General features: G+C 38.6%; 1 protein-coding gene across 5 annotated transcripts in view; it reads left to right on the top strand.

Annotated features, from left to right (window-relative positions):
* The window catches only part of LOC102236168 (PH and SEC7 domain-containing protein 1-like), a 96,707-nt gene that overhangs the window by 50,349 nt on the left and 22,601 nt on the right, over positions 1 to 23,757 (top strand). For 3 of the 5 annotated variants that reach the window (XM_023340723.1, XM_023340722.1, XM_023340725.1), the window contains 5 exons: positions 4,066 to 4,260; positions 6,637 to 6,717; positions 7,303 to 7,415; positions 8,598 to 8,656; positions 9,974 to 10,063. In XM_023340723.1, the coding sequence (XP_023196491.1) occupies positions 4,066 to 4,260; positions 6,637 to 6,717; positions 7,303 to 7,415; positions 8,598 to 8,656; positions 9,974 to 10,063 (538 nt within the window). Of the gene's footprint in view, positions 1 to 526; positions 907 to 4,065; positions 4,261 to 6,636; positions 6,718 to 7,302; positions 7,416 to 8,597; positions 8,657 to 9,973; positions 10,064 to 23,757 lie in introns of those variants that run through there. The other 2 variants (XM_023340726.1, XM_023340724.1) reach the window with 2 other exon arrangements.

Here is a 23,757-nt window from a genome sequence, read left to right as displayed (position 1 = left end):
GAATTCTCTCAGGACCTCTCGGCATTGTGTCGTCCTTTGATGAGTCAGTGCTAACAGGTGGGGTGGCCCAAAGTACAGCGCTGGCTGTTAATCTTGTGGTTGGGAGCACTTCTGCAAGTCCTCATAAAGCACACGCTGTAAACAGACTCCACTACAGTCTCAGACATTTACAAAAAACTCAAAAAGTCCTCTTCGCTGCAGGCAGGACAAGTTCAGAGACACACAGCCCACAGATATCCAGCTGAAACCCGACACCTTCTAGCTCCTGTTTAATCTGCAGGTGTGTGAAAAGCTTTCACTCACTTAAAAGAAGTTTGTCAGGCATCAATAGACGGACGAGCTGTATGTAGTTGGAGATGCAGTGAGTGAAAGGTATGAATGGAGGCGATTTTTGAGGAGATGCACAAGCCAAGTCTCATTCCAAGCTCTGAATGCGAGGTCAGCAGGAGGCACGGCGAATGTTTACAGAGGGAAACAGGGAGGGAGAGAGAAAGAGAGAGAGGAGGAGGAGTAAAATGAAGGAAGAGAGAGAAAAACATCAAACGGACGGAGAAAAGATAGAGACGGACAAACAGTTTGAGTGGGTATGGAGGCTTGCTGTGAAGCTCAGATGACGGCAAACGCAGAGAGAGGCAGCGAGAAAGTGGAGGAAAACCCATGAAGTCTCAGCCCAGAGTCAGGACGGAGTCAGACTCTGCCGGTCTCGGGGGAGGTGTTTCTCCGCGTTAGGTCTCTGGACTAGATGGTGATGCATTCAGGGTATGATGCGAGAGGCAGGAGAGGGGTCAGTCGAAGGCGAGGTGGAGGTGAGGCATCAGCAGCGGCGTCGCGCTCGGTGTCCTTCTTTCAAAGTTCCTCTGCGGCTGGAGACGACCGGCATTTGACACAACGGAGATTCTGCTACAGGTAGGCCTGGAACCTGCCTCACCTGTTTGGTGAAAAAGGTGTTTACACACCTATCAGGCAGAACATTATGACCACCCACAGGAGGTGATTGACACTAGATGTCTAAATTATATAGATCCGATACACACAGACTGATTAATCTTAAGCATTTAGTTCTGGGAATTCCAGTGATTATGACTTTGCTACTAAGTTAAACACAACATTTACTTTCTTTGAAATGTATATTGCTAGACAAAACCTATAAAAAATCAAAACAGAAATGTTCTGTTACAGGCTGCACAATTATGGTGAAGACTTCTGACTTAAAAGTCACCCACCAGAGAGTAAATCACACCCTCTACTAGCAGTGTCAGCAACAAAAGCTCAGTAATTAAGGACCTGCCTGTTCAGAGAGTGCTGTATTCCAGCCTATTTATAGAAAGTTGAGTGGAAGGAAAACATGATTAAAAAAAGGGCGTATAAACAGGGAAAACAGCACCCTTGAGAGTATTGTGAAGCAACATCTATTCCTTAATAGAGACTCTATGTTCAAGAGCGAGTTAAGAGAAACCAGACCGAACAATGCAATGGTGGAAGATTGACCGTCTTCAGATCTGCAGATCAACACGACATGGATGTGGTCTGATCCAAAAAATGTTGCCCAGACTTCTGAAGAGTTTACGGCTGGTTCATTGTTGACTTTTCATCTAAAGTCCCCAGAAGACAATTCTATCAAAATTCAGTCATCCATAGCGGCCTGTGCTCCCAATTAACAGTGCTTAAACGAAGCACCGTCTAAAACGCTTTAGTCTTTGCGATGGGTTGAATTATGATTTTAGGGAAATTTATTATATAAATTTTCTATTCTGGTTGAAGGTTTTTCACTCTGGAAACATAATAGCATCAATTAAACTTAAATGGTCAGTTTCATCTTACAAATGCCAATAATGGCCAAAGCCTGCAGATGAGATGTGCCTTACATAAGGTTTCAGCTGACAGACCACTATTGTCGTTTCTTAAAGGTTCTGTTTGTTTTTGTTTATGTGGGGTTCTGTAGGGTAGATCTGAGTTGTCAGTATCTATGCATCTGGATCTCACAACACAAAGAAAGTCAAGATCATTTGTTGCCTCGAAGAAGTCTGCCGCAACTATCCTGTTTTAGTCAGCATGATTTTATTTAGCTAAATTAGCTCTAGATAATCTCCAACCCCTAAATATTCATGTGATAGATCGGCCCAGTCAAAGTCCAGAGCTAAATCCTGCTCAGGACCCATGGAAAGACACAACACTGAGTCTGATAATGGAGAAACATTTCACTCTGGATGTGCAAAGCTGCCTGAATAAAAATGCAAGCCACACTTTTCAGATTTGTGTTTGTAAAGCAAAGGAAAACTATGTATGATTTTCTAGTTATGCTCCATTTTGTGTTGGTCTGTCGCATAAAATCAGATAAAATACACTGAAGTGTTTGTGACTTGACAACATGTGAACAGCTTAAGAAAGTTTCTCAAAGCGCTGCAGTGCATCTGGTGAAACCACTAATTTACATTTTATTTTATTTTGTGACTTTTGACGTACAGATAAGAGTTTCCTTGCCTTCAGCCGCCCTTCGAGAAATCTAAATAAAATCTTGTTTTTATACAGTTTTTGTGGAGTTTTGGATTGTAACTGCAGACTGTCATCGTTTTCTTTGGCCAGCTGGTTCAATATGAGACGTCACACAGCTCTTGATGAAAAGACCCCCCATTGTCACCATTTCCTCTAAATGAACCCAAAGACCCCATTTCTCTCATCCACAGTTTAGCAAAGGCTGTAAAAGTAATTCTCTTTTATCTGTGTGACATAACATGCTTAAAATATTAGTACAGTATAATCTAGATGTAATGAGTTTGCACTTATGAACCAACCAATGCTGTCAATGAGCTTACTTTTGGAAGAGATGGAGGAAACCTGCAAGCCCAGCTATTATGGGTTATTACATTTTATACTCGAAATAAAATAAAACTTGAAATAACATAATTTTTAAATAAAAATTTTAGCACTCCTTTATGCCATGTCTCATACTTCACACATATTGTCAACTTATGAGTGTTTTATTTATCAAATATTTATTTTTAACTTATATTAGCTCATATTGTGTCTGTTTGGTATTTTTAACACCATTAAATAAAAGCTGGAACAACTTTTTAAAACAATATTGATGTGTTTTTTTATGTTAAAAATATTTTTTAACACTGTCTCTATAATCAATAGAAACATCTTTATTAGAATTAGAGCAATCAAACCCTTCTAAGATCTTCTAAGATGGTAGAGATCCGGGTTTTTTTGTGTGGTTTTTTTTTGTCTTTGTCCGACTAGCTGCTAGTTTTAGATAGTTTTGGCCCAAAGAACCATCTGCATTTCGACTAGGTCACTGGTCTGCAACCTGTGGCTCTTTGGACAAAGTTCTTAAGAAGAACTCTGTAGAAAAGTTACTGGTTTACTGAAATGGCTTAAGAACTCTGTCTAAAAATGCTTAAGAGTTTAGCAGTGTTTAAAATATAAACCGAACACAAAATGCTAGGTTTAGTGGTTTTACCCTTAAAGAGTAAGGAAGATTTTTTTTGATGAAGTGGCTTTTTTGTGGCAATAAGTTGCAAACAGCATGCTTTTTGACCTAATTTTCCTGATCAAAATTACATTTCTAATTGAAGAAAAATATATTAAACATCAAAGCAAGCGTAAAATTGTACTTCAGTCTAAAAATTTTAACAAATTTCCCACAATAGTCGATATAAGAAAAAGTTGTTTTGTTTCAAAGATTTATGTAGACTTTTGGTTCTAAACAAATCTAGTTCAGCTGGACTGAAGGTACAAAAGTCTCTTAGGAGTGTAAAGGTCAATGACCCCTGGGGTAAATGAAGAAAAAAACAAAATGGTTATCCACTGCAGGTAGCATGTAAAAGCCTCACTTCAAAATAAGGTCATGAACTGTCCCTCCAAGGCAGAAGATGTCTTTGAATGACTGGTTTACTGAAATTAGTTTTAATCACCATCTATCGTGTCATTTTTTTTCTTTTGCCCGTTCTACTTGATTATTCTCCACTTTCTTTTTGTCTGCTGCCTCATCCTGAATCGTAATCGGTTTCATTTTTCTGTTTTTTCGTTTTAATCATTTCCCCGTCCCACACCCCCCGTCAGCAGGGAGAAGGCCCGTCTGGCGACGGATTCCGAGCTGGACCAGGACCTCAGTGACCGGCTGGGTCTGGGCAGCAGCGACACCCTCACCAACGGCAGTCACCGTGGCGACGTGGCAGCCGCCAAACGACTCGCCAAGCGTCTCTTTCACTTGGATGGATTCAGGAAGTCGGACGTGTCGCGTCACCTCAGCAAGAAGTGAGCCGCCACGGGTTTATTGTGCTGTTAAAGTGTTCCCCACTGGTCCCGATGAATGGTTCTCCAGGGTTTCTGAGGTTTATCTCTCCAGTCTTTTGGGTTTTCACTTCTTTTTCAGTCCCCAACCATGATGGCACACTGTGCAACATGTGGTCAAAAATGAGAAATTAGCAAGTTTTGAGCTAACAAACTATTTAGATTTATCTCCTGGAATCTAAAACCCAGTTGTTATTTTTTTGAGGATTTTGCTTACATAAAGAACAAACGGCCCTAAATGTCACATTTAAAATCGGTTCTGAGCCCTTTGTTGCTTTCTGACACGACACTTATTCACCTCTGGATTTTTAGTTTTAATATGGTTTATACGTAAGTCAGAGTTAAGTGGTTTAGAAATAAATGTTAATCTATTAATTAATTTAATCTAAATGAATGGAGCTGAAGAAAAAGAAAAGAGTTAAAAAAGAAAAGACTTCAAAAGTCCAAATTTGGAAGATTACATGAAATTCTGGCTCATCTTAATGAAGTTTTTGACGTTGATGTCAGTCCATATTTACAGTTTATCCTTAATAAACTTGGTCATCTGTATGCAATTTTTTAAAAAAAGGCTAAAAGTAGACCAAAATTAGACTATTTTTCTTTTTTTTAATGTGATATTGAAACATTTCTGTAGTAAGAACAGTGCAAAATGTCACTGTAAAGAGTTAACTGAGAAGACGAACGGCTGGGGTCACATGATCAGATTCTTGGATGATATTGGATTTCGTCTGCTCAGCTGTTCTGGGGCCTCTTCTGTTTCGCTTCATATCCAAAATATTTTCAGCGTGTTTTTATATCTGCAGGCGGCTCACTTTTATCACCTGCAGTTCTTTCCTGCAGAGCTGCAGAGCTCCCTCGTACAACGTGAAGTGTGGAGCGCTGCAGGACTCGCTCCAAAACCTGGCATGTTGTGCAGCAGATGTGCAAGCTTATCGTACACACATATGTATTTTTTATTTTTTTTTCTTTGCATCATTCAATTTTGAGATTTATTTCTGCTCTTTGTTCACCTGTCAGAAAAGATTGTGACCATGAATGGGGTTACCTCTCCACAATCACATCTGATCTAAACGCAACGCCAGCCGAAAGATTTCCAACATCTGAGATAATTACTGCGTGTCACTTGAGTGCAGAAGTTTCCTGGATTCTTAAAATTTCTACAAATGTAATGTCCTGCTAATATGACTCACAGAGTGTCCATTTCAACTCAGCGTATACTTTATTTTTCTTTTCTGTGAATAATGAGTGGAACATCTTACAGCTGAACTTTTTATGTAGCTACCTGAAAACTAGCTGGAAATCATTTGTAGCAAAATGTTTAAAAACACTTTTTTAATCCTGCAGGTGAAAATAATAGTGAATCATGTAGTTTTGTAAAAATATAAAACTAATGCAAGTCACAAATGATCCTGGAGCATAATTGTGAAGTGGACAAAAAAATTATATATGGATTTCAAAATAATCTACAAATAAAATCTGAAAAATGTAGCAGGTATATGATGTATTCAGCCCCCTTTCCTCTGATAAATGTTTCTACCAGCTTTGTACATCCAGACTCTGAATCTGTCGCTCATTTTTCTTGTAAAGCATCTCAAGTTCATACAGATTTGATAGAGACGATCAGAGTACATACATTTTCAATCCTTGCCACAGATTTACATCTTGATTTATATCATGACTTTGACTGGACCATTTTATCACATCAACATGTTTTGATCTGAACTGTTTAGTTGTAGATCTGGCTGGATGATTAGAGGCCTGTACAGGACAAATTAATTTCTGCTGAGATTAAATTACACACGTCTGGACTCTATTTACTAATTAGAGGAGGACTTTTTCTCTTCTGTGTTTAATTTAGAGGTATCAGAAAGAGGTGTGAAAATCCCACTTCTGAGATGTGTATTTTTATTTGAACTCCCTATTTTGTTTATGCAGTTCAGAGGAAAATCAGTTTGTTCTTTTTCTGTGTTTCCCTTCTAAATTAGTGTTTTAAACAGATCTGCATTCGTAAAGTTCTCTGCTGCTCGATCAGCTTCTCTGCTGCTTGTTGGAAATGATGAGAAACATTTTGGGATTGAAGGATTTGTCTCACTTTTTGACAGATGTGCCTTGGGAATCTCTTCTTTTATTATTTCTCTTTTATTCTGGCCTCTAATCTGTATCTCAAGCTGACTGATGGCACAAACTGAGACTTTTCCAGCAAACGCAGGAAGCTCGAACCGTTTGAACGCTACACTGTTGTTGCTTTCTTGCTCTTTTGTTCTCTTGTTTGTTCTTATGTTGGCTTCTCTTTCCCGTCACGGCTACCTACATTTATTGCCGTCATCTGTCTGTTTGTAGCAATGACTTCAGCCGCATGGTTGCAGAAGAGTATCTAAGTTTCTTCAGTTTTACCGGCCTCACCCTTGACCAAGCGCTGCGGTAAGAAAGCCTGTCACGTCTTTTTAGCACAAAGCTTGAATGCTTTTGATTAAAAATGAATGCACGCTATGAATATTTCAAGTCTGACTGTAGTTAAAGCTTCATTGTGTTTGTCTTATACTTTCAAAGTCATTGTCTGTGCCTCACAATATTTTGATTATGGCTATACTAAAACCTGGATTTTTAAAATGTTTTTGTTGTGTTTTCTGGGCCTGCAGGACTCTCCTCTGGTAAACACTGCTCTCTAGAGGAGAACTATAGTATTGCATCAGTAATCATATTTATCAGATTTATTTTAAGGTTTTTAGATGTACTCACTACTTTTAATGTTTGTTTTATTGTTGTATGCATATTAAGCACACATCGTACATTCCTCAGACATATTTACACCCTTTCAGTACTTTTTTTTAACAGGGTGCAGGCATGAAAATGCTGAAAACTTTTAATCTGTTCAAAGAAGCAAAGGCTAGTGCATATCTGCAGTGCACACTGATGCTTGAGCGTTTTAAATGAGGTCATGTTTTCATGTGCATCCAGCTTTCTGTTTGTTAACCATCTGGTGAATGAATTGTGTTTGCGCTGCAGGACTTTCCTCAGGCAGTTTGCTCTGATGGGGGAGACTCAGGAGAGGGAGAGGGTGCTGTCACACTTTTCCAGACGCTACTTGGAGTGCAACCCAAAAGTCCTGCCATCTGAGGGTGAGCGCTGCGGGGAAAACACTCAGAGAGTCTTAAAAGATCAACTTTAGGCATATTAGTACATGTGCTGCAGAGGAAATTGTTTCTTTATAAAAGTGATCATAACTAGCATGTCGGTTTTGAGCCAATGTGATGACAGAAATACTTGTAAGCAGAGGACCACGGAGACTGCAGCTCCAGTGCTCTGCAAAAGTATTTACACCCCTTTAACATTTCCTCAACTTGTCACGTTACAACCAGAAACGTCACATTTTATTGAGGTTTCATGTGGATATTTATGGAGTGGAAGAAAAGTGATAAAATTATTCACAAATAAAAATCTCAAAAAGTGTGACTTACATGTGTTTTCAAACCCCTTTACTGTGATACCCAGAAAAGAAATCCAGAGTCTGTATTTTAAGGAAGAGTGGTAAGAGAAATCCCACGTTCAGACCTAACCTGTGACGTATCCTGTCTGCAGTTTCCCTCATTCTGGACAAAGGAAATGGAAAAAAATATATATTCTTTATATATCAGAGTATTTTATTTTACTTTATATGTGGCAACATTTTATTTCTTTCCCCTAAATACCATAAAAAGCATAGCTATTTTTGATAGGCATTGCACCAAAGATGCACCTGAATGTAGGAATTCAAGTTTCTGCAGTGACACAGAGCCAGTATTTACAGCAAAGCTGAAGAAATCGAACATCTGGGTGAAGAGAAGTGGCACAAACCAGGATGTGAGAAGAGTGAAAAAACAAACAAACACAGTTTTTAGGCAAAGCTTATATTTACAACCAAATAAAAAAAGCTCTCCGCTGTGGTAATCTATGGTTGTGGATAAGTGGTGATTTATCATCACTGACACTCTCCACAATTTATAATAGCAACCCACACTTTTCAGATTTCTGTTTGTAAACTAATTTGAAAACCTTGTTTAATTTTCCTCCCACTTCTCAACTTTGCATTCTCAATTGTTTTGCTATAACAAAATCCCAAAAAGACTCTAACGATTGTGGCTGTAATTTGGGAAAATATGAAAAAGTTGAAGTTGCGTGATAAGGTTTATGTTCAGGTCTTTGCAAATATTCAAATTGTACAGTTATGTAGCAACAGGACAGATGTGAAGCAAAAATGTCAGGAAGCCACCATGGTTTTGTTCTGTTCGGTTTATTGAGAAAACAATGTTTTCATCCTGCAGATGCAGCTCATACGCTCACCTGTGCCCTGATGCTGCTGAACACCGACCTCCACGGTCAGGTAGGTCCTCTGGTTGAACCGGAGTGAATGTGGATTAGAAATCCGATGTGGGAAAACTGCAGGTGATTAAAAAGGGGATTTGACCGAAATGAAAGAGCCGTAGTTAAAACACGTAAGCGTTTCATTAGCTGCGAAGTTTTGCAGATATAATCTGAAGCCGACGGCGCTCTGATCCGGGTCTGAAGGTTTTTACTTTTGAGCCTTTTTCTCTTTTATTAATCTGTTCATTTTACTGTCGCAGCCTTCTTTTAAAAATCTGGGTCATTGGCAGCTCTGCTCGGTGATGGCGCAGAGCTGTGGACGAATGATTAATTAAAGAGGTGGGATTGGAGATCAGCTCTTACAGGAAGTTTCTGCACATTTGTGCTCTTTCAGTTTCGACCTGAGAGCACACCTCTGGTATAGGATGCAGGCAGTGGCTGTGCAAACACGATTAGAGTCGATTACTAAATGATAATGTTGGCTGCCTCGGAGTAAACAGAAGACTGTGGGTTGAAATCATAATTAGACATTATCTCAATATGACAGTTCAAATTAGGGGAAAACTGCAAAATTTGACATGTAAAAAGAAAAATCAGGGACCTTTGCTTGTCTTGTGGCCTCTAGTGGAGGATCTAGGTACAACAAGTTGCAAGTCCAAATTGTAATAAAATGTTGAACATTTCTGTGAGTATGACTTATGAACTGGAGTGTTTATTGAGTACAAAGTTAGTAAAATGTAAAAACAAGCAAACAAAAGTCTTCTAATAGTGATACAGTGACTGCTAACTTATCCAGACCCATTACAACTCATTTATTGTGTGTGTAATCCAGGAACTATACGTGTTTTAATTAGATTTATTTAGATATAGCATTGATATTACACACCTTTGATTCAAATACACCTGCACTATTCGATCTGTGTGACAGGACCCGATTGTCCACAAAATGTGCTTCGTTTCCTCACATTTCAACCCACATAATGTGTTTTTTTTCAGTACATCAGGGTTCATGGCATGGTATCCAAATTAAATCCCTTCATTTAATTTGGATGCTTTCCCAGCTTCACCTGTTCTCATGCCAAAACCTTTGACCTTGATTGTAGTCCAGCCGAGTAAGAAATAGAAATTAGCAGAATTATAGACTAAGTTTGAAATATCAAGAGGCCAAGAAGCACACGTTGTTTATCTCCTAATTCAATTTCATCAATATTATTTTCCCCACAAACAGGCTAACAAGGATTCAAAAGTTCATGCCTAATATGTACTGTGTGGTAGCATGTGTTGGATAGCGATAATGAGGCGTTTCTTAATATAAAATAATCTATTTATTCCCCAGAACATTGGCAAGAGGATGTCATGCACACAGTTTATTGGCAACCTGGAAGGACTGAACAGTGGCCAGGATTTCCCCAAAGATCTGCTCAAAGTAAGTCCTTCTCATTGTCCAAAAAACAGTGAGCATGCATGTTGGCATGCACCGACAAGAGCAGGGCGGCTGTGTGTGTGCCAGCAGTGTATTGTTCCTCAGATCGCTGCGGCTGACTGCCTGTTCGGTCGACGCTGACTGCCAGCTGGCACCTACGGCCTCTCCAGAGGGCATCCACTTCCTGGTTTCAGCTACAGGAGATTAATTGTAGTTTGATCTGAAGACCAGGGTTGTCAAATAAAACCAGCGAATGACTTTTACAGTGCTGTATTTTATCCTCCGCAGACCTTGTTGCTCTAAACAGATTATGACCCAGCAGACAAGGTTCAACCAGAGGCCTCGGGCGCTCGGCGGTAACATAACCCAATCAGTTTGGGGCTCCTGATGATGATGCTGTAGATATTATCTGCACAGTGGTCCATCAACATGCCACAGGCCCACAGAGAGCTGGCCAACAGGTTGTAATGGAGTATTTATAATGCATGAGGGAGAGAACGAGGCCGCGTCCTTCTGCTGCCACGACGGGACTGAAATGAAAAGCTGCGCCGGTTATTAAGGGTAGATAAGAGCCGCCTTGTGGCCGCGAGCAGATGGAGGAAGAGACAAAGGGAGTCCTGCATCACTTCTCTTATTTAGGCTTGTAAAAATCAAACAACAGTCTTTTTAATCATCACATGTTCCTTTATTCTAGCTCAGTGAGACTCCCTTCTTTTCTATCCTCGAGCCAAACTCTGTTTTTTTCCTCTCTTTGTCCGACTTCTTCTCGCTCCTGCTGGCTTCTTATCTCGACTGCTTAGCTCCAGTACAGTTTAATCTCGGTCTTGCTGCCACCTTTCTCAGATTATCTTCACCTCCCCCTGTGAGTTCAGCTTTTGTCCCATTCAGATTTTTTTTTTCTTTCCTCAGCTTGTCCTCCTGGGTTGTGTTGCAGCAGTTTGTCTCTATCTGCGGCTTTCTCTCTGTTTCTCTGGAAACAGCTGCTATTTCCATGTGGAAAAGAGATGCTGCAAAACTTTGTAGGTCCACTTTTCTGTATTTAATCAGATTCAAGTAAATGTGTAAAAACTGATAGTTGTGGTTCTGGTCCAGAAGTGGTTTAAGGGTCTGGAAAAGGCATAAAACTTTGTCGTGTGAGCGGTCCAGAAGGAGTTCGGGGTACCTGGGTCACTTTTAAGGGAATCTGCTGTTAACAGTTAACTGATTTGCTTTTAGCATTAGCTGAATGCAACACAGGAAGTCTCCTGGCAGTCACCTTTGACCTACAGTTTTCTTCTGGACATCGGACATGTCGAATAAGAGCAGAGCCAGGATCTTTGGGTTGATTCTTATCAAAATGTTTAGGATTTGTTTACTAAAAAAAAAAGTAGATATGTTAGAAATTAACCACTTCTAAATATTTCACTTATTTATTGTTTATAAAGTGCAATTCAATTTGACTAATATTTCACACCCTTTAAAATTTTAATTCATAGTGTACAGTTTTCTTTTTGAAAAATGTATCTTTTTTTATTTCAGTAAGAAACTTATTACTGTTTGAATTTGCATAAAAAACCCCAAAGACTAATGAATCCCCAGATCTTAAACTTCCTGTCAGGGAGTCGTGTTTATTTTAATCCAGTCTGACATTTACCTTCGTGGTTCTTTCTCCGAGCGTAGTTTAATTTCTAAACAGCCTCTCTTGGTTGTTGCTGTTCTCTTTTTTTCTATCGCTTCATAATTTCCTGCTTCAAAATGACTTCCTCCCCCACCATCATCAGAGTCAGTGATTCCCTCATTTCCTCAACTCATTTTCCAACTTTCCCATTTCCCCTTTCATGCCTGGTTTGTATTCACATATGTTTTTCTCTGTCCTGTTTTGAACCCTAAATCTAATAATGCAGTACAGTCAGGTCCTGCAGCCACATCTTCAAATATGACACTCCAATCTCCGTGCTTCACGGTTCGTCTTTTCTTCCTGGAAAGTTGTGTTCGGTTTATATCAAAGATGTACGCTGCTCTGGTGACCAGATATCCACGGTTACACTTATTCTTGTCCCAAGAACAAGTCCCAGTTTTAATCCATACGATCTTCTACAAACGCCAGGCTTCTTTGTTTTTCCGTCAAAGCAACAGTTTTTTCCTGAGAGCTAAGCTTGTGCACAGAGTAGCAACAGGAATAAGACAATAATATAGGTCGCAAGATGATATTTTAGATTTTTTTGGAAACTTCTGTTCATTAAAAGTGCCAACTTTGCATTATATGGTAAATAATGATACCTTAATGCAAAGTTGGCACTTTTAAAGCAACTTTGCATTAAAAGTGTCATTATTTTCCGAATGACGGTTCATGACAATAGTCATAAACATTCATAAAGACTCCTTCATGTTCATAACAGGTGTAATGACATGTTTATGACAGTGTCATGTCAGTCTTATGCACACCCCTTCAAATAAAGTGTTACCGAAACTTCTTTTAGTATCTTGTCTCTGCTCTCATGGTGAACTTGGATGGCCAGACCTTATTGGCATTATTTCTAAATGTTCGTCACTTGTAGGCAGTTTAATGACTAATCTGAGTTTATTTTAGACCCATTTTAATCTTTTACAAGATCCATAAGATGCTACATCCTTCTTTTTGCTCTTTATTCTGTTTTTGTATCCTATCTTTGTGTGAGTCTGTTTGCTGCTGTTGAACAGAAATATCCCCCTTTGTGGGACAATAAAGAATATTTACATTCTATTCTATTCTTAAAGTCTTCTTCACCAAAATAAAAGTCTAAGCTTTAAATAGGCCATACCTATGAGAGTATGTATGTCCTAATCATGTGCACCTGATGTCACATGCCTGTGTAGTTTTGCTGTTTTATAAGTGCTGATAAGTGTGGGAGTGTCCTACTTTATCTTGACTAGCAATTGAATTTTTGTTGCATTTAATAGAAAAATGTTACTCATTTAGTTTCTGCAGTTTTTACGGTTTATTTATAGAACTGGCATTTCTCTGTAATGCTTAAGCTGACTGTAAAATCCATGTTTCCCAGCACGTCAGAATATGTATTTTTAAATACGACATTCTACACATTAGACGTGTGTACTTTAGTTGTAGAAATGATTGGGACTTGCTCTCCCGGTGCCACAGTCTGCTAAATAAGCATTCCTTCAACATCACTGTTCCTTCACTCCTCCATCGCAGCCCTCATGATAAAACAAAGCTGCTGTTCAGTTACAGCAGCACGGCTCCCTGCAGGATTTGGAGCTCTGGCTGCGTGCCCGAGCTTGTGCTTTAGTGAAAACTTTCTTTATTGTGCAGCTTAGAGATGCATAGGTTTGCACTCCCGCTCACTCTCTCCTCTCTGCACTGCTCAGGGCTCAAAGCTTGAAGTGGGAGCTAATGATGCTCTGAAGTAGGTTACCAGCCCGCAGTGGAGCAGGAGAACAAATTCTGCTCGAGTCGAACTGTAGCACAGCTCAATCAGACGCCGAGCCGCTCTCGTCAAACAGTAATTAGCCAGATTGATGCTATCGAATGCGTAGCAGCATTGATTATGACAGAAAAGGCTTATGACTTACTTTCTTTTTGCTGATGGGGGAAGAAAGAAAGGAAGAAATGTGTCTGAAATGTTAACAAAAATATAGGGCTACAACTGCTGTTCTTATACAAAAAGGTCAAGCCGGGCGATACATCAAGCCTGGAAACAGATAAATGTGATTTTTATGCAAACGCACTGAAAAAACTTACCAACTTACCAAAACAAAATCTTACCAAGTATTTTGGTTTAGTTTCTAAATGCAAATATCTCAGTACACTTGACAAAATAAGTAATTGTTCAGTGAGATATAGGAGCTTGTTTTAAGTCAATAATTACTGTATTTACTGTTGATGGAAAAAATGCCACATTTTTTTTCATAAGTGAAATAATTTACCAATTGAAGTATCATTTTTTGAGAGAAAAATTTGTTTCTGTTGAAAGTATTTACTTTATTTCTCATCACTGTGATTCCTTCCACAAAACAGAGCAGTGATTCTAACCATCCAGCACATTATCCTTATTTATAGGATTTTTTTTTTACTGTGACAAGAAGCTTAACAGTCAGACACACACACACACACACAGACACACGGATCTGAATGTTAGAGTAACCTTGGTTCAGTCGGTCTCAGCACATCAGTTTGTCCTTTGAAAATCCAGAACTTTCCCTTTACGGTCATCCAGACTCGGACTCTTCAGTCTGCCTTGTTCTCTCTGTGTGACGTTTTACTAACTCTGTTTTATAGTTTGCATATTATACTAGATTTAGGATGTCATGTTTTTCTCAGATTTACTGCCTTGTTGGGAAAAGAAAAGCCTGTATTAAGGCTTCAGATTCTCTTGTTCTTTTGTATTTCACTGCAGAGAAATCAACTGTAAGTAAACCAGGGTGGCTGTCTATAGTCTGTAAGCAAAAGTCTATAAGTACACTGAAGCCAAATCAATCTTCAAGCCACTCCTATCCTCCAGCACAAATGAAATGCCTCTTTCACATCAACATCTGCCCCGGGGAGGAAAAGACTGCAGCAAGAGAGATATTGATCGGTGCAAATCTTACGCCGTTTTCCTCTAAAAATAGAAATCTAGCACCATTAGTGTGAAGAGGAGACAGCTGCTTCGGTCAGCAGAGTCCCCCTCTCCCCGAGCTGTCGGGGCTTTCCGAAAGGGACAGAAACAGAGATTTAGATCAGATGTGGGAGAAATAAGAGAAAACAAGGTAATAAATATGATTGGAGTGATTATTCTCCTCCAAGATACTTTTAAACTAATTTTTGGTGGTTTTCCTTCAACTTTAGGTTGCTTCTCTGCCATTATTACAGTAGCAGCAAACCAGCAATCTTGAGCTTGAACTCTCTGGACAGGAGAAGAACAGCTAAGACCCTCCTTCTGGCTCTGATTGGTTGTTTCTGACCGGGCTGTGTATTTCTGCAAATGGCAGTAGCACCACAAGAAAAAGGCAGAAGATTTGTTTAGACATTATCTATCACTATTTCTACTATCAGAACATACTGACAGTTTTAATATATTTATATTTTTAAAGTCACCCCTCGCAGCTTTAATGATGTAAAATATTGATTGACAGGTTGCAGGTACACTAAGTGTAAGAAATCAGTCATTATCATAAAAAAATTTAAATTAATTCCATATTCATCAAAATATTTTGAGGAAGCTATCATCACATATTTTAAAGGACTGAGGAGATTTGTCAAAATAAGGTTCTTTGGAGAAAATTAACAACTTAAAACCCAAGATTAAATTGCTCATTAATTATGTTAAAGTTTGTTTTCTAATGAATTAATTTGTAATCAACTCTGAATATGTCACCATGGTAACAGACTTCATAAACAAACCTGGTCGCTATCCGATTTTCTTCTGGTTCTTACCCACCCGAAATGACTAACAAGGTGTTTCTATACTTTATTCTTGATTGACGTTGAAGCACAATTATTTTTAAGCGTAATATGACACATATTTTTTTGTAGTTTTGGCAGTATCACTTTTCTAATTCTCTTATTGAGATTGGTATTCTGTGGACGTACATAATACAGTGAGAACTTGTGCTCACATCAGATGATCTGTGTTTTTATGCAACTGAGATCTTCTCCACTTTAATTAGATGCAGAAAACCTTGATAGGATGTTGCCAGGTATTTTTTTTTTTTAATAACATCTGTTTTGACTTACTGTGTTCATGTCGATCTCACAGAGCCGATTCTGTGAAATCTCCTTTGCTAGGGTTACTTAGCTGGAGCTCATAAGGGTGTCCTTCTGTATGTTTAGCTTACATTTATTACGAATATAGTTCTCTGCTTGGGTTTGGGTCTTGGTACAGGACATTTAGGACATGTTACGCCTCCACCTGCAACTGGGTCTGTGTCTAGCTGCAGGTTGTTTGGACATATCTGTCAAAGGTGAGATCTGCTCCCCTGGGTCAATAATGTTCCTTTTGGTTTCCTCCTCACCAAAATGCAACCCTGATGTAGGAAGACAGATGTTGGTCCTGAGAGGATCCTTTTTCTTTTTTAGGAACTTGTTGTGCATACCAGAGGAGACAATCACAGTGGGAAGTAATTATTTTAAATTTAGCAACCAGACTGAAACAGTAGGAAGATACATAAAGATATGTATCCCTGAAAGTATTTAATATTATGACCTCATTATCCCAATATTAGGTTCATAATTATGGTAAAATCACAAGTGCTATTCCTCCCAAAAAAACCATTAGACTGAATGAAATGCTTAAAGTTGATTTAGATATTTTACCAGTTAACCCTGTTGATACGGTTTTAATGCTAAATCGTTAAATTGTAAAGTTAATGTATTTAAATGCTAATACAATGTGTGTGGTACATTTCCAGGATCTGTGAAATTTGCTTCACATTGTCTTCGAAGTTTAGTTGTGATTGTGAGCAATTTTAACCAAGGTGAGTGTGAACTATTCCACTATTACTATAAGTTCTCATGTGGAGTTAATATAGCAGCAATGTCAACTTTTTAAATCCAATATTAGCATTTAAAATCAGATTAGAACTGGTTCTCTGTGGCCAGGCCATGGAACCTTTTTGGTGGAAATTAGCTGTTAGCATGAATCTCGGTCACTGTTAACATTAGCCTATGTAGGTTTTTTTTTTGTTTTTGTTTAACTATGAACAGTTTTTAATTTTACTCCAAGTGACACTGCAGCCTGAAGTGACCCAATTCCGATTTTTTTACGTAATGCGACCTGTATCTGATCTTTTCATGACAGTCTGAACAGCACAGGTCGGATTCTTTTCTAATGCGACTCAGGCCGCTTGAGTATCCGATTCAAATGTGGCCTAACGGCCAGGTCGCATTCATACAAACTGAACGTCACTGACATTCGACAAACGTCACTATTCTGCGTCCTGATACGTGCACGCAGGAATAAAAACAACAACCACGACGGACTATAATGAGGATTAAATTGTTAAAGGTGTTAAAGGTGCTGGCTCCGGTCGGACAACAACTTCAAATGTGTATGCTATGCTCCACCGTTAGCATCCATGTTTACTTCTGCAGACATCGAGCACTTCTTCTTTTTGTGGCGGTTGGAAGAACACCGAGAACGCTGACGCTATTGCGCCCTCTACTGCGCATGCGGGACACTTTCAGGTCGCATATATTGGGAAGTGTGAACGGCCACAGCAAAATCTGAATTGGGTCGCTGCAGACTGCAGTGTGAACGCAGCCTATTTCATCTTAAGTTGTGTTTAAGAAACGTTGCTCAGCATGAGTTTTGAGTCAGTGTGATCATGTTTGAATTGTTTTAAAGGATTTAACTTTACTTCTGTTAGCATAGCATGACTTAGAGATTAGCTTAAGCTTAACCCTTATTTGACTCAAAAGCTTTTAACATGACTCTATTGAGCTGTTGGCTTGACATTAATCTTTAGCTTGACATGAGTAGCTTTTAGTAAAACTGGGAATAACCTCAAGCTTGAACCCTGAACATTGTCACACTTAGTGGAATTTCTTGTGTAATGTTTAATTTAAGTAGCAAACAGTTTTTGATTGATATTGAGTAGTTGTTAGCATTCTTGAGATTTTTTCCTTTTAATTATGGATTTTTAAATTTACTTTGGTTAGCTTAGCATTATTAGTCGTCATCTTCACTCTCAGTAAATTGAGTTTTAGAGACTGTTAAGTTAGATTGACTTTCACCAAGACTTTGAGTCTTGCTATAGGCTGTATTAAACTAGACATTAAAGTTGTGCTTGAATCTGAATAGCTGTATAACTTTATAACTTTATAGACATCTGGTTTCTTGTTAGCAGGATACAGTTTACCAGTTAGCTTGACTTGGAGTGACAAAACAGCTTGATAACAAGCAATAAGAAGCAATTAGTATTTTTAAAAGTAAAAATTTACTCAGGCTTTGTGTGAGATTTTTAAAGATGTAATGCTAGATTTTGCTTATCGGTACAAACAGCGAAACAGTTTCTTAAACAGTTTATTAAAATTGCAAATTAGCTATCTAATTGAATCAGAAATACCATTTTGTTTTCAAGTATTTTAGTTGTTAAGTTTAAGTTAAAAATGATTTTCTAAATAGTGTTTTTATTTGTTTTGTCAGGCTCTCGCCACCTCATAAACACAGCCACATATTAATTTCCTTATAAAGCATAATTTAGAAAAGCTTCTGTATGGAGTCTGTTTGAGAGGCAGTGATTTGCTGGCGGTGACTGAGAGCGGGAGGGAGGGACAGAGGGAGGTGCGCATTGATGAAGCCAAAGGGAGGGAGGCAGAAAGAGAGCACTCTCCCTATCAGCTCCTTTTTTCTCTCTGCGACTCAGGCAACCAGCTCTCCTTCCCTCTCATCCTCCTCCTCATCTTTTCCTCCTCCTCCGTCTCCTTAACAGCAGTAGTGCCAAGGAAACGAGGGGGGAAAAAAGACAAACTGGATTAAAAGGGATTTTTTAAATTATTATTATAAGCAACAAAGACGAGAAAGGGATGAGAGATAACGGCGCTTTTTCCTTCAGACACCTCCACCGAATGTGTGATGAGATGAAATGAGACCGAAGAGGATGAAAGGATGTCAGTGGACCTGCACTCGTGGATAGAGAGCAGGAGGAAGAAGTGAGGCAGATAATCCGAGAGTCGGATCCATGGGGGGGATCCATTTTACGGTGGGAGCAACAGGAAGGATTGCTTCTCCCGCTCAGCTTTAAGGACAATTTATTTTTCCTACATTGATTCTGTTTGTATCCGTGGGCTTGTGACGAAATCCTGGGCACTCTTTGGAATTCCGGCTCTGAAGTCCGAGGGCGACCGTCCGTCCCTCCCACCTTCTCTGTGACCCCCTTTTTCAGTCTCTTTTACATTTAAATGGGCACAAAAAGCTCCGTAGCATCGCATGGTATATTTTTGGGCTTTTCATTTCCGCATTTCACACCCATCTGTTTCATGCTGGCTGTCCGTTCACACCCCTGCCATCTGTGAGAGTGCTAGCTTCGTTTCTCTTTGGGAGTGCATGCACTGTGTTTGTCCTGTTTCCTGTGGAGACGACATGAAGACGTGCTTTTATCCACCACTTTGATTTTATTCCCCGTTTTGCTTCAGTAAACAAGGGAAAAGTTGTGACTGGTTCTCAGCTGCGAGAAGCCAGGTCTCGCCCACTCAGAGGATGTATAATACATGGGTGTCTCATCCATAATTCAGCATCAGGTGTGCACCCCCTGCGTTGCCTGCCGAGTGCAGACATCCAGAGATGACACTCTTGCGGTTTGATCCCTGCTGATAGCGAGGTCTGTTCAGCAGCAGCTTGGTGATGCGTTGCATCCCTCTGAAAGCCTCCGCCATCGTCTGTGATCATCTCCACTCGCATCTTTTACACTTTCTTAAAGCTTTCTGTGGGACAAACACAGACTGAATCACAAGAGTTTGCTTCCAGCCTCCAGTGATCCTTGGACACTCTTTGGTGCGTAATCTGTGATCATGATTGGTGTTAACAGCTTGCACTCGGCGGGGCGCCTACGCTCACGCTCCCTTTGCACCGTGCGCTACGGAAGGGACTTCCGGATGATGGACCCGTTTCGCTATCCCAGAACGCCACGCTCACGCTCCCTCAAACCTCTCGTGTTTCCAGACCTGCTGGGCAAAGCTCAGGACGGGCAGAACCACCCACAGGCCAGGAAGAGGAGAAAGGTACTGAAAACTGTCCTGACTGTAAAGTGGTGCATTCAGGGGCGTCTCTGTGATTTCGAATGTTGAGTAATTTCATCCGACAAAAGTTAACTTTGATATTATACATTCAGGAAATGGAGTGATGTATTTCAAAGATTAACTTTTGTTTATTTGAACAAATTTGACTTACAGCTGAAGAAAGCACCAAAGTTTTGTATTTTTAAATGACACCTATTAAAAGAAAAATTTATAAATTGAAAAATGTTACACTATTGTTCCTGTAATCATGGAGGAGTCTGCTGATTTGATCTTTGAAGGGTGAGCCACTGGCGTTTTTTGCTGAAAATCCTGGATTTTCACTGAATGTTGGATGAAAGCAAAGTACTGGAAAATTGAGTGGAAAGAAAAATGTTCTCAGTGAATCCTGGGCTATCTTCAGCTGGTCCATTCCTTGCATCCAGCTGCTCCTGAACCAGTCAAATGTGTCAAGTGTCAAATATCAAATGTGACTTACCTGAAAGAGAAAATAAACTCAGTGGCTCAAAGTGGAAACTTTACATTGAATCTCAGATAACTTCGATTTTGTGCCTCTATGCTATTCCTTAAGACTCTGGAATTGCTGCCACACTTTTTCCTTCTACTAAACTTTAGATTGTGAACAAGCAGGTTATTTAGCTATGTCCTTTGTGACTTAATATTTTTTTGGAAAGTGTCTGCCGAACATCAATCAGTCAGCAGTCTTCTACATGATTGTGTCGTCCATGAAGAAAAAACCTTCTGTTTTAAACAACTTTTTAAATTGGTCTCATGTCTTATTTAAAGTTTCTGATGAATCCAGTTTTAGATTTTCATTAGTTGAAAGCCATAGTTGTTTAGCATGACCATAGATAGACATATAAAATATGTGACGGTGTGAAATTGATCTATATAAGAGTTTTTGAGGTGAATTATTGAAGTAAATGAACTTTTTGACCATAATTAATTATTACGCTGTACCTCTACAATTCAAATTTAACTGAAAAAAGCTTTTTTTTCCACCCCACAAAGGAAAACTACCGCACATGTCTCATTTGTTGCCATTTGATGGTGTTGATACAGCAAGCAGGGAAAGGTGATACCGGTCCTTCCTGGTCTTAGACTCGCAAAACCAGTGGAGTTTTACTGGTTTATTTTTCACCTTTGTCTACTGAACTTTTCACTGCGTTGTCTCTGAAACCTCATGTCTCACAGTGACAGCGGATTGTGTTTTTCCTTTGCATGTTGCATAAGTAAAGTTATTCAGGGTGAATCGTTGAATAGACACATTCAGCTGCTTCTGTGTATGTATTGTTGAAATTAAAGATATTCGGACATGGGTGAAAATACTGTAGATTTGGCATCATAAACAAGATAGAAACTGAGAAGGAAGTGTTTCTGCATCATGAACATGTTAAACCTCAGGGAAACGTCTTAATGAAATAAACCGCGGTAATGAGGTTTCTGTCATTATGAGAGCTTGTCCTCCTAACAACACTATAAAATTCTAATTAAACTGAATTTTTATTTGTAATTTTAATTGTCCAACTCAACCCCAAAACCATGAGGCTTAATTAGAAATTAAAATGCATTCTCATAAGATAACCACATTGAGAAAGTTCTATGGAGATGCAAATTTGCCACAATTTAATAAATACATGATGAAAAGATTATTATAAAAATGTCTTTATAATTGGATAAATATACATAGAAACATATTAAATTTGTCATGAATACAAAATGCATATATAACAACGATATATCACTGTTTAATTATTTGTCTCATGTACATCATGAATGTACTTTATCTTAGATGTTAGGAATAACGCTGTTTTAGTCAATCTAATTGGTCTGAAGTAGTTTTCCTGTTAACCAATCAGATGCAAGGATCTATTTAACGACTTCCCTGAAATAAATACAGGACCAATTGTATTTTATTTTGAAATAGAATGACTTAGATGTCAAATTAATAATAAAGTTCACACTTTGTTACGCAATTATATAACCAGTATTGAATAAATAATTTGGTATTTATAAATAATTATGGATACATTTATTTATTAATCCATGTAATTGCAATTTATTTCTTTACTTTCACAATGAAATCTGGGAGATTTTTGGTGGGAAATTGATCAATGATAGCGATTCTTTAACGGATCTCAGTCATGAAAGCCAAAGATGCATTTTTAAACTTCTTTTGTGTTCTCTAAATGAGCTGCGCCTTTAGACCAGTGATTTTGTTTGCAATACATTCATACTATAATACTACATTATATATAATATAATACCACCACCTGGCTTCATGCAGGCTCCATCTAGTTCTGGTAATGGTGTCTAATGTGTCTGTAAGGAATCGTTTGTTTCTGACAGTTTGATGATCTTTGACGGACTGACGGTCCCAAAAGTGCCTGATCACGTTGTTTCTTCCCTCTGTGCCCCCCGGTGACGGACCTGCGTCTAAAATCATCTCCTTGCGTGTCACTTCCTTTAATCCACTTTTTCATAGTTATAAAATTGTTGCTTTTCTTCTGTTGAGAACTGAAAGGTAAGACAGTAGAGGTTATTCTTTTTATAGGCATATATAGTTATGTATCGGTGTAATTTTAGCTGTCATAAAACATTCATAGGTAATAACCATTCAGGACAAAGTTGTGTTAACATTTACCAAAAAAAGAGCAAATTTTCAAGATGACAATTCAATTCCTAAATTAAGCCTAAGCCTGTCACAATACTCAGTAAATCAATTAATTGCATGATAAATTAAAACAAACTCAATCATTTCCAATTTCATGATTTATTGTTTCTCTCTTTCTACCAAAAAGTCTTCAGACTGGAGTTTTGGGATCAACTAAACCTTTTTTTGAAGGGTAATTTTGTTTCCAGAGACTTCATAATCCATTTTATTAGTTATTTCTGCTGCTTTGTGGATTTATTGTGGGTATTTAAAATGTCTTCTGGTTCCAGTTTTAAATGTTCATTAGAATTTAAAGTTTATTGATATTTGAGAATGTGTTCTTGCATTATGATGCTATTGTTATCATCACATTACTGGCAAATTGTCTCAAAAACAACAATATCATCGTTTATCGCAATAACTTTTGGGACAATTTATCGTCTAGCAACATCAGTTATTGTGACGGGCCCAATTAAACCAAAGCACAGAAGATCACAATATTTTGTCTGTAAGTATCGATAAGAACCAATGATCTTGGATTTGATTTATCACATGGGTAGTGTCGCTCTGTTCTCACCAATCATGGCTAAATCTATGTTAATACATCTACAAGTCTTTCCTTTCAGCCCAAATGTATAAGTCAATGTGGCATCGATGGGTATTTTAGATTGTACTCAGGTTCTTTGTCACTGTTGCTCAGTGGTAAGTCATCAGTGAACATGAACTACCTCAATCGGATCTTATTGTTATGAAGGCTGTTGTGTTCCTGCTTCAGTGCATCTGTTAATGTCCCATTTAATTATTCAGGAGTGTTTAACGCAAAGCAACAGAAAACCTGTGGTCCTTGATGACTGGAGTTATGATCTGTAGATTAACAACAGTAACAATTTCTTAAAGTCAGAAATTGGCTACTTTTATTTTTGGTCTTAGTTTTATCAGAGTGTTGATGCATTGACTGATGAATCAATATGTGTTAATTGTTAACCTTTTATCAATATAGCTGTTATTATACTGTTTTCTACCTGTGTGGTATTGTCACCTAAAAGCATGTTACATTGATCTTAACATTAGAAACTTAACCACATGTTGTGGGACTTAAAGTCCTGGCAGGTCTTGTTGTTTGTTATGGTTTGTTGTGAATTGGAACAGACAACACACAAGTATATTACTTTGACATTTTATTACCTTGTTTAATTTTTTCTATATTGAAGGATTAACTTACTATCTGTGAGTAAAAGCTAAATGCTATCTGAGCGCCCCCAAGGGGTCACAATGTTAGTTGGAGTGACTCCAAGCATTCAGAATGCTGAGGTGAGTCTTTGTCAATACAGACAGTATCTGAATGACATTATT

This window comes from Xiphophorus maculatus, chromosome 10 (assembly GCF_002775205.1).
Source record: "Xiphophorus maculatus strain JP 163 A chromosome 10, X_maculatus-5.0-male, whole genome shotgun sequence".
In the NCBI taxonomy this organism is placed as follows: Eukaryota; Metazoa; Chordata; class Actinopteri; order Cyprinodontiformes; family Poeciliidae; genus Xiphophorus; species Xiphophorus maculatus.
This window is presented reverse-complemented; position numbering and strand designations above follow the sequence as displayed.